The 12,132-nt window shown below is 33.0% G+C and overlaps 1 protein-coding gene across 2 annotated transcripts in view; it reads right to left on the bottom strand.

Moving 5' to 3' along the window:
- The window catches only part of LOC124353568 (enoyl-CoA delta isomerase 2-like), a 28,453-nt gene extending 17,817 nt beyond the window's left edge, over positions 1 to 10,636 (bottom strand). The window contains exons 1-3 of one of the 2 annotated variants that reach the window (XM_046803464.1): positions 10,532 to 10,636; positions 5,993 to 6,088; positions 1,586 to 1,682 (exon numbers count right to left, since the gene is read on the bottom strand). In XM_046803464.1, coding sequence (XP_046659420.1) covers positions 1,586 to 1,682; positions 5,993 to 6,078 — 183 coding nt within the window. In that variant the 5' untranslated portion in view covers positions 6,079 to 6,088; positions 10,532 to 10,636. The remainder of the gene's footprint in view (positions 1 to 1,585; positions 1,683 to 5,992; positions 6,089 to 10,531) is intronic. The other variant, XM_046803465.1, reaches the window with a different exon arrangement.
- Between the last annotated feature and the right edge of the window lie 1,496 nt (positions 10,637 to 12,132).

Here is a 12,132-nt window from a genome sequence, read left to right as displayed (position 1 = left end):
GATTATCTCAAGAGTGTTTATTATGTCATAGATAAAGAATACATGAATATATTGTCCGAATTTTTCACAGGAAAATGCGTGCGAAGCCGCAGGTAACTGCTAGTATATATATATATATATATTAATAATTAACAGTACCAATTAATTGATCAGTCAAGTTCTTTATTGCCTGTAAACATTATCCCTAGCCAGTCAGCAGTCACGTTGCTGTTGTTCCCAATTTAGCAGTCTCGTGACACTATAACATGCTCGGGATGCTAAAAAGTAGTTCAGCCGAGTTCTGACCACTTTGAGAGATTGGGCATTTTTGCATGGTATTAGGCAAACTGTTGAAATCAACAATTCATAAACCACCATCCTGTCTCCCAGTGCGGTATAGTTGTCCTTGCTTCTAGTTTTATATTCTTGCACATCCAGTCCCCTTGTGAGAGCATATTGAGAGAGACAGAAAAGTGTTGTTTGAAAAATAGAAGAGCAAGGTAACATCGACACTTGAAGCTTTTTGAACTTTGGTTTGCATATCCCAAATTAGGATTTACTTGAACTGTTTTTTTAAGAACCAGTACCCCACAGTGTCCCTCCATATGACAGGTGGGTAAGTCAGTCTATAATAAACTGTCATAAGTACCTGAGTAGGGCAGTATTTAACCCTTAGCGAGCCACAAATAAATAATCAAAACTACTCCTAAGAGCCATACACCTTAAAAATAAAAAAATTCCCACAAATCAAAACCAATTTGTTTTTATAATTCTTATAACATAAGAGGTATAAAAACGACAAAATATTTTTTTTTTCGCTCTTTATTGTTGGTTAATTTACAGCCAAAAAATGGTAAAATCATAATTTCACTGAAAAAATTTTATTTTGACATTCTGACGTCACGTAATAATACATAAACTACACTGTACATTGATTAAAAATATTGATTAACATCAAAATTGAAAAGATAAATACGCGGTTCGAAAATGGAAGGGTGAATAAACACCTAATCCCATGGAAGGCTACAGGCAGACTGAGCGCGCGTCAGTAGACGTCGTTGGCTTTGCGGGAGACTATGAACATCCGGCCGCCCGCCATTTTGCCGCTCGAACAAGAGCCGTGACCTTCAAAATAGACACAAATGGTTGTCCCTTGTTTAACAGTTTTTACTAAGTTTGTTACCTAGAAATGCTTTTAAATAATATTTGTTTTTTTAATTGATTTTGCATCAGTGGACGTCGTTGGCTTTTAGCGCTAGTTTACGCATGACGTCTAGTAACGTCATTGGCTTGGAAAGGGTTAACCAATTTTCAAAGAAAATAAATCCCTTAGAATAATTTTGGAAACACAGTATTAATGTGAACATCCCAGGTCAAACCTTATTCAAGGCATATTCATAGGAATTTAGTTGGATGGATTTTCTCAACCTTGGTGTCATCCAACACACCAATACCAGCTGTACCGTTGCCACAGAACACGGGAAAAAAATTGCAATGTTGGTTTTTAGATTCATCATTTTATACCATTTATACGGGATGGGGTCTAAAACTATTCAGTTGTGTAGGTTATTTTAATCTTACTTATACAAGCACACAGTAAACTTACCTCCCGATTGATGGCGTTCTTCTTTTCAGGGCGGTTGAACTTTATAGTCTGTACTCCATTGTCAACTTTTACTTCAATCACCCCCATTGTTTTCCTTCTGGAATCATTAATCACAGCTCTCAGTGAAATTAACAATGGCATCTACTGTTACAGTGTCATCTAATAATAAAATATACTTATGTTCCGACAACACTAAAATTAAGAGCTTGTACAAGGGCTATTCAAAAAGTAAGGAATGTTTCCACCTGACACTGCCAGGTGCGTGCCATTCGCGTATATATTGGTGTACTCGTACTCAGTACTTCAGTCAGCGTCCAGCCATGATAACGGGAACACCTCCGCACTGCCTGTTATTTTTATACTAAAACTTGAAATGTATGCTACAATAGAAAATACCGCCATACAGAAAGCGATGTCTATGTCTCAGCAGATGGTAAATAAAATCAGTAATCCAGGGAGCAGGCTTTTTAGTTACATGTTAGAAGACTGTTTAGCGCATGTTTATCAATCCATTTAAGTATTAGGGAATTAAATTGAAAAACTATGTAATCCACGTTATCAGAAAAAAGTATTTCATAACAAAAAGTATTAGAAGTATGGTATCGAAAATTAGAAGGTCTAGATTAATTTACAAAGTTCTCTATTTAATGAACTTAAGATTGGGTTTGATGGGAAAAAGATTGTAGATATTAAGTATCAAATCATGTTCTGGAATTCCAGGGGCACTAAGTTGTCTATGGTGCACAATGAGAGTTGGATTATGGACACCAATTATGTTCAGCCAGCAGTCAGCAGCAGCGGTATGATGAGTGGCATATAAAGTGATGGTATTGCCATATTACATGAAAAAACGTATTAGATAAAAAAAATTTGATCGTAAGTCACTGGTCCAAGTAAATTGTTACAAAACATGACTGTAGTGAGCCAAAAGGTTAAGAATTTCGTGTTTCGAATTTAGCAAGATAACCAAGGTTATTGCTCTTTTAACAGCGACCAAGTTGTGTAGTTTGTGGACACTGACAACCAGAAACGTCCTGCTCAGATGATAGGATGTGTCAGAGAATAGAAGGAAAGAGGCAGGAAGGTGAGACTTGACATAAACGGTGACACCTTCACAACCCTTATGTATACAGTTGTTCCTGTTCATCAGAATCAAATGAAAAGATCTTTATTACGATTTCATGAAGAAATGAACGTACCGTACGTTAAAAAGTTATATAAGTTACAACATTTTTCGAAGTTCTAGTCTTGCATTACAAAGTCAATCATCTTGATTCAAAGTATTCCTTCAAAGTAATGCTTTTTGGTGATATCAATAGTTTGAATAATTTGAATTCTCCTACAGTAATTAAATACGAAACAGTATTAGCTTCCAAAGAGCTCTCTAAATATATTTCAGGAGATACAAGAAGAAATTAAAAAACGTCAGGCTTATCAAATCATGTCTAGACCATATATAACAGGATTTCCACTCGATCTTAAATTCACAGCTCTTTCACGGTTTTACGGTACAAAAAAAGTAATTTTACGGTCGATAGTTTGTTGCATTACGTACTTAACGAGTTCATATACGTTTAAGTACGTGAGAAATTCAAGCGTGTTTACTTCAGGGTCATATTCGAACTTAAGTTTTGACTTGCCTCTTTTGTGGCCTTTATTTTGAGAGAGCACACGCAATATCTAAAGCTCTCCTTATAATAGCTTGCAATGAGTTATATGCTTCTTCAGCACTCGGAGCATACACTACTCCAGCTATCCATGATAAGTTTCATATTGAGATAATCTAGATTTTGTTTACTGAACTTCCTCTTGAATGTGCTATCCTGTTTTTATAACTTTGGTCACCTTGCTAATTCATGTGGTCAGGATATTTTACTAGTACGATTGTAAAACTGTTATTGTCATCAGGTAAATGAATAATTAACAAAAAAATTATGTACAAGGATTAACCCAAAAATTTGACAGTCCTGTCACTCAAAGAAGGTTTGAGCCAAATCTATGAAGCAAAAATTAAATCAAACTGTGAGGGGTAAAATATTGTTCTGAATTCATCAATATAACAAAAGAGTGACAGAACTTTAACATGAGCTACCTTTAGAAAGTATTAATAGGGAGTAAGCAATCAGTAGATAAGTTGGGAGAGAAGGAGAGCTCCATCGCCCGGGGGAGAACCATCAGCCGGAGACCCCAGCCCAACAGCAAAGGTAGCGTGCACAGGTGACACTGACGGTCAGATCGGTGTGGGTAACCCCTGTTTAGTTATATATGTGAATATATACAAGTTATCCCTTGTAAATTCTGGTAGTCACATCTTAATTATATTCTATTTATTACTACAACTTTAAGAATAAATGGAAAATGTATTGGAGTCAAAACCATTTGATACCCTTACTTGCCTTGTATAAAAGACATATTTTACAATTAAACTGTACCATCACTCAAAAAATGTGTCAGAATCCATTAACCAATTCAAAATTAAGCTATCCCTAACTAACAGTAACATTTTAACATGGGTCAATAGATAAGTGACTTTATTGATTGAAAAAAACTGTCAATATTTGAAGTTTTTTAACCTAATTGAAGTTATGAACTATTTTTACTATTTACGTTTCAAATAACAATGATTTATGTTTTATTACAAAAAATGTGTAGCTTTTTAGTTAACTTCTTTTGTATTTTTACTCAATAGTTCTGTTAATTTCCTCTTACCAGATGTACAATAGTGTTTACACATTCTAAACTTTTTTGTGTTTAATAATTAACTAACCAACAAATCTCTTACTTGACTCTTTGTTCCTCCCTATAATTTAAAAGAGTATGTTTTCACATAACTTTGTAAGTGAAACATTTGTTGGACGGTTTTATTTCATGTCGAAGATAACTTTTATCACCAGTGAATACATTTCTTATCATAAGCGATTAATTCAAATAATATAGAAAATAAAATATTACATAGGTTAAAAAAGTTTTAAGTCCAATTGCTACTGTTATGGTAATCAGACACTAATAGCGAATACGAATGTTAAATTTGACGATGATATCTCAATCCTATGTTCATATATTTAATGGATAAATAATTTATAAAGCACGCATTATAAATAAATGCTCTCAAAAGCATGTTTTTTTTTTATTTCTACCAATCACAAAGATGGTGAAGTTGGCTTCACTTACTGCAATGCTTCAGATATCACATGCCCTTATTATTGGTCCTCTGTGACGCTGAATCATCGTCTTCTTTATTTAAATAATAAGTACCTCATATAAAGTACTTAGAAAATGAGAACCAAAACTGGCAAGATAGTTAACACATTAAATCTAATGGCCTTCCCCCCCTCGTTAGATAACAGCAATTCAATTCATCATAATTTTTATAAAGTAGGAAATTTATAAAAAGAGAAAACATATCTAGGTAACATTAATGACAGTTACATTAACATTAAGTCGAAGTTAATAACAAAAACGTTCTACATCAAAAACCTAAACATACCTATACCTTCACTTCTTTAGAAAAACACGATTGAAAAATCATAACACTGTATATTGTACATCTCTATGTAGTACTCAAACATGTGATAGCTCCACCAAAAAAAGGCAGAATAATGATGATCCGGAAGTCGTCTGACATAATAACAACTTCACACACAGAATTGTGTTTTTTGTTGTAATACTTAATATGACAAATATCTGTCATCCTGTTAGACACAATGCCCCAAGATTAGTGGTCACAAATAGATTACCTTTGTAAACACAAGTTTCTCCCTGTTATACCCAATGCCCCAGGACTAATGGTCACAAATAGATTACCTTTGTAAACACAAGTTTCTCCCTGTTAGACACAATGCCCCAGGACTAATGGTCACAAATAGATTACCTTTGTAAACACAAGTTTCTCCCTGTTATACCCAATGCCCCAGGACTAATGGTCACAAATAGATTACCTTTGTAAACACAAGTTTCTCCCTGTTAGACACAATGCCCCAGGACTAATGGTCACAAATAGATTACCTTTGTAAACACAAGTTTCTCCCTGTTATACCCAATGCCCCAGGACTAATGGTCACAAATAGATTACCTTTGTGAAACACAAGTTTCTCCCTGTTAGACACAATGCCCTAGGACTAATGGTCACAAATAGATTACCTTTGTAAACACAAGTTTCTCCCTGTTAGAAATATGCCCCAGGACTAATGGTCACAAATAGATTACCTTTGTAAACACAAGTTTCTCCCTGTTAGACACAATGCCCTAGGACTAATGGTCACAAATAGATTACCTTTGTGAACACAAGTTTCTCCCTGTTATACCCAATGCCCCAGGACTAATGGTCACAAATAGATTACCTTTGTAAACACAAGTTTCTCCCTGTTATACCCAATGCCCCAGGACTAATGGTCACAAATAAGTTACCTTTGTGAACACAAGTTTCTCAACAGGTTTCTTGTGTACCTCGGTTTTAATGTTTGTAACAAAGAGTGAATCAATACGGCAGACATAAGGTTGAATCTGTAATAATACAAATTTTAGAGGCATGTAACAAAAAAATTAATACTACCAAACTATAAATTTATAAATAAAACAGTTGAATCAATTCTCTAAATTTAAAGCTACCCAATATTGTCATCTCATTCTTGTTCGTAGTTAACTAATTTACGTGATTTGGCTAAGAGTGGCTGGTTGAAGATAGAACTTGTATTGGCTATTTTTAATTCAATCACTACAATGAAACAAACCAGCCAGTAATCCTAAGTAAACCAGTTGTTATTTTGTGAGACCTTTCGATAGCAAAGCTATCTTCTTCAAACACTTCACAAAAGTAAACACAAAAGTAAATTTTTTTTACTAAATAATAGTAAACAAGTTTACAGTAAAGTAAGTTTACTATTAATTATTGTTAGACATATGTGATTTTAATATCTATTTATCCTATGTGGCACAGTGTGTAAAATCAAAATAGATCATTACTGGAATTATACTAAACAATTTTGAAAGTTATTCCTGTAATCTTCATAAAAGTAATATTGGATTTTGTAGTGGTCCAACTTCTTGAATTAATAATAAATCTTCTGTATTTGCTTGATGTATGTAGTAGGATTCCCATACATTTTAATATCTTGGTGTGTTGTATAAATGTTTTAATACTTTTTAGGTTTTCTTTTGATATGGTGTGTCCAGTATTAATACAATGATGTGTGACTGCAGACTTTTCTTCTCTGTTGAATTTAATGTGGGAGCAGTGTTCTTAATATCTTTACGAATTCTTCAATTTATTCTTCAAGTTACTTTTTGTTTTATACATGACGTTATTGTTTGTATGTTTTTTAATGATTTTTTAACATCTTTTGATAAATTTCTCCAATTGTCTCCATAGGTACCTTACAGTATAGAGAAGTAAAACAAAAGGTACTAAGTATTTGTCATCTTCAATTTAAGTATATTTTATTTTTTACTAAATTAAAAAACTTGTGTTTGTTTTTTATTGCCAATAAAGGGAATTGTGGTAGTTTTTAAGTCTGGTTTGCAACCATTAAGATAGTAAATATGTTGGAGAGTTTATTGATGAAACTGTAGGTCTAATTTCCTTTCCAGGTTTGTGAGCTTTTGTTAAACAGTATAATCAAAGTAGAAAGGGATTTAATAATACAAGCTTTCTATATCATTCACTATTGAGTAATATTTTACATTTTTCCATAGATTCTGAAGTTGAATGGGTAAATTTTGAATCTAAAATTTGTAATGGTGTTTTTTTAATTTTATACTTTGAACAGCTGGCTAGTAACAGTTTTCATACTTCTACAAATTTTCCACTGGTAGCTGAGACCTTATAGAAAATTGTGATATTACAATAACACAAACCATAGTACTTCACAGAGTAAAACATTAAAATATGTTTGTTTGTTGTGCTGTAAAATATGAACACTTATAAGATTAAAATGGCCATCTTGTTTATCATGATGTACGGAGACAAGATTGTGCTCATACATCGGACAAAAAGTGGTCAGCAGTAGGCTACATATGACGTCACTCAGTTACAAAATACGTGAAGGCATCACGTATCATCTGTAATGACTTTTTCAGATAGTAAAAATAATATTTTACTTTAATAAGTTACTTTGTCGAATTCAAAAATGACAGTCAACTTTAGAAAACTTAAAGAAATTGTTTTAAAATATGATAGAACTTGTTTTCTTAGCTTCAGGATGTTGGTGTCTTGCCGAAAAATCCATTATGCAGACAACCATAGTCATACACATGTAGAAAACATCTTTTGGGTTCAAGAGTGAATACCGTTTTTGTACATTTACTGTCAGCCATAGCGATGAATTTTTGCACCTGGCAACTGCCGCTACTACTCAGACAGTTGAAAGCTTGTTCATCGAGAGCCATGAAATAAAGTTTTAAAAGTGGCATACCAACAAACTTGCTTGCAGATCATCTCTGTGAGTATTTGTATAGAAGATAGGTATAGTTTTGTGCAGAGGACGCTTTAAACCACTTCTTGTTAGTGGTTAATCATTCCTACTCGGAAGAAAACAAATAGTTCTGCAACTTTCCTATTTTCTGTTTTAAATATTTTATTGTTATGGTTCCTTTATTATTTATGAGATTGTCAAAACCAATTATTTTAATTTCAAACATGAGTGTTATTAAGAGTATAGATACATTGATATCAATTGACAGTTTCATATTCGATATACAAATGTTATGTATCAACGATTATACTAATTGATATTAAGAACCGTATCTGCTTTTACTTACAACAAAGACAAAGCAGTTAGTTTTTTTTTACTCTGCTCTGTACAAGGGCTGCAGTATAATAAGTGGCCACCGCCACAATCAAATCATGATTATTTATTTTAAATTTTGATACTATTGAATACAACATTGACCTATAGATATTCATAATTAATCATTGCCAGCTGTTTTTATTTCACTATGTACTGAGTAGACTAGTGACGTTATTTCCAGCTGTTGTTATTTCGTTTATGTAGTGAGTAGTTTAGTAACAACAAGAAGAACAATGTTGATGAATATGCATATTATGTTGGCCCAAAATGTATTTTTAAACATTGAGCAAATGTTTAACATAGAAACATGGTAGATCCACTAACTTCTGCAAACACCCAAACTATAGAATCTAATTAGAGCTAAAAAATCCTTAAAAACTGGTCTCAGAAGTGACTGCATTGTTGATCAACTTGTAGAATATATGTATCGGCAAGTAATTATTATTGAAGGTAATCCATTTGAACATTTTTTAAATGCTATCATACATGTCTAATCTTTGAAGTAATCATAAGTACTACGCTACTCAAGATTAGTTTAAATACTGTTTATTTATTTTATACAATTTGAAATAAATACATTTCTATTAAAATGTAAAAGTATAGTTTAAACATAAAACTTAATTCACTTCGACATTATCGTTCAAAATTCATTCAAAGTAAAGTTGTGTTTGGAAATACATTCAAAGTGAAATAGTGTGTTTGGTTATTGACTAATGGCGGCAATAACAATGATGTACGTGTTTCCTTTGTTTCACAAGGAGTTACATTTATCCTTTAAAATAGTTAAAGGTAAGTAAATGTTATTGTTTTAACAGTAATTATATATTTTATCTCAATTTATGGGTACGGTCCAATAAGCGGACACGGTTTTTTTATATCGAAATTGGCAAACGATATTACTTAATCATAACCATCGATATAATCAATCGATACTGATGAATTATTTTTAACAACTTAAATAATCTATATGAACAGCTGTAAACACTTTCAAATAATACAAGGTAATATTTTAAATTTCACGTAACATTGTGTATTAAAATGGCCGTCAATCTTAGGAAGCTTCACGAAATTGCTTTAAAAGACGATAAAATATGTTTTTTATAGCTTCAGGATGTTGGGTTAGTACCTAAGAATCCATTATGTGATATTTGTGGAAAGGTAACAAATGTAACTGTCAGAGGAGCTAACATGGTCGTCTTCAGATGCAAAAAAAGAAGGTAATGGTGGACACAACTTTAGTAAAAACGTTTTCGTTCTGTTTCATTTAGTTAAAGTTATGAGTTTCCCTGATTTTGGTTATGTTCATTTATTATTTGTTATAATTAAATTCACATTTTAATTTAAACATATGATTGTTATTACTTTTATATCGATTGATAGTCTATGATTCGATATGCGAATATTAGGTATCGATGATTATATTCTTCGATATAAAAAACCGGGTCCGCTTATTGGACCCTACCCCAATTTATAATTATATAAGTTTTTATATATTAATTTGTAAGATTTAAAACCAGAAAACTGCATTGCTCTTTAAAATATCTATTACGTTATTTGGTCCGACATTTTGCTTTCAGTATTGATAGTTGGATGGTCATGAATATCAATAGTTGGATATCATTCGATAATCATGATACGATTGTGGTAGTGGCCGCTTATTATAATCTAGCCAGGGTGTCCAGTAAATCTGCTCTAATTCAGTTATTTATTACTCTATTTAAATAATTTTTGTCTCAGATTTTAAATAACATCCACTAAAAAATGTTATTCCTGTAATTCATTAGTAAAATTGGTAATTTTTAAGATATTTAAAGTTAAAAAGTTTTAGTGGCCATCATTTTGAAAATATTAAAGATAACACACACAATTTTTATAGTAATGGGCTTTGGTACCATAAACATTTGCCCCAAGACTTAAAGACTACATTTTGAAAGCAAATACTGTTACTGATTCATAGTTTTATCGTTCTATATTAATATTGTAAGGGAATATTTCTGGTTTTTACTAACAATAAATATATTAGTGGTTAAAATGTATAAACATAACCTAAACATTGTTTCTACAAACAAAATAAAAACAAGTTAAATAATTACGACTTACAACAGCAATACGTATTTATTTTATATGTATTTTGGTTTTATAATAAAAAAAACCTACTTACAACACAGTTTATTTTTATATTAACAACAATAACATCAAAATGTTAAAATAACTGTAAACATTAGCAGAAGGCAAATGACTTTTGTGCCAGTGCCATTCATTATCGATGCCATTGCTATCACTTCACAAGTATCCAAAACAAATGATTAAAGAAAAAGTATTATAAGAACTGAAACAAACCATACGTAATGTCATTGGTTTCTGGTATTATTTTCTCAGTGATAAAATCATAATTACTTTCAAACATAAATATTTTTCAGCCTCGAAATACTACGAGCATTATTTGAAATTAATGTTTTTTATAGTTGTATACATTTACTCTATGTATTGTCCTCAATACATAGTCCATTTCTAACAATGTAACCTATCTTTTCATGTAATTGTTGGGGGTGGTCATCTACTGAATGCTTTTCTCTTTTGTCTCTAGAATGACCCCTTCTTTCATTCTAACAAGCAAAGAGGGGGCTGAAATAATGAAATAAGCAGATTGGTAAGAACATGGCACAGGCTGGTTTCCCTGTCAATGTTGAGCAGCTAAAAGGTGATTCAAAAAGAACGCCGGTTTTGATATATCAAATTAAGAGATTTATTTTAATGAAAATCTGAAATGAAATACATAAATATGTTCATCTAACCTTCCGATTTCATGTATGAAAAATAATGTCATGCATGTGTCCTCCTCTGCTACGCTGGCACGCAACAACTCTGTCCAAGAAATTAGCCATGACTGCACGACAAGTTTCCACTTCAATTTGGCCGACAACCCGTCGAATTTCCTCCTTCAACTCATTGATGGTTCGGGGTTTATTGGCATAAACTAATGACTTTAGATAACCCCAAAGATGAAAGTTACAAGGTGTTAAGTCACGCGACCTTGGTCGCCATTGATGTTCGGAATTACTAAAAATGACGCGATCCTGAAAGCGGTCACGGAGCAACACAATTGTTTCACGGGCAGCGTGGCAGGTGGCACTATCCTGCTGAAACCACAACTGGTCAATGTCTATGTTATCCAAATGAGGCCACAAAAACTCCCTAATCATCGTACGGTATCGGTCTCCATTCACTGTCACAGCTTGCCCTTCCTGATCTTCAAAAAATAAGGGCCGATGACGCCGCCCGACCAAAAGCCGCAACAAACTGTCACTCGTTGTGGATACATTTCCCTTTCGTTAATCATGCGACGGTTTTCTGAACCCCAGATACGGCAGTTCTGTTTGTTAACAAATCTATTCAATTGGAAGTGCGCTTCATCACTGAAGATGATATTCATTGCGAAGTTTTCTTCCTCCTGCGAATTTCTCAATACCCAAACAACAAACTGTCGTCTCTTCTGGTGATCTGACACTTTCAATTGTTGCGTCAGCTGAATTTTATAGGGGTGATATTTGAGATCGTACCGAAGAATTCTCCGTACAGAAGAACATCTTAAACCCAATTGTTGAGAACGGCGACGTATTGATTTCGCTGGGCTAACAGCCACACTGTTACGAACCACCTCAATGTTCTGTTCAGTTTGGGCACAACGACGACGTCCAGAACTTTTGAGGTCGACTGTTGAACCCGTTTCTTGAAACTTTTTCATGAGTCTGCGAACTGTTG

The sequence above is a fragment of the Homalodisca vitripennis genome, chromosome 2 (genome assembly GCF_021130785.1).
Source record: "Homalodisca vitripennis isolate AUS2020 chromosome 2, UT_GWSS_2.1, whole genome shotgun sequence".
Lineage (NCBI taxonomy): Eukaryota > Metazoa > Arthropoda > Insecta > Hemiptera > Cicadellidae > Homalodisca > Homalodisca vitripennis.
The sequence above is the reverse complement of the archived record's forward strand: the minus strand, read 5'-3'. Positions and strand labels throughout refer to the sequence as shown.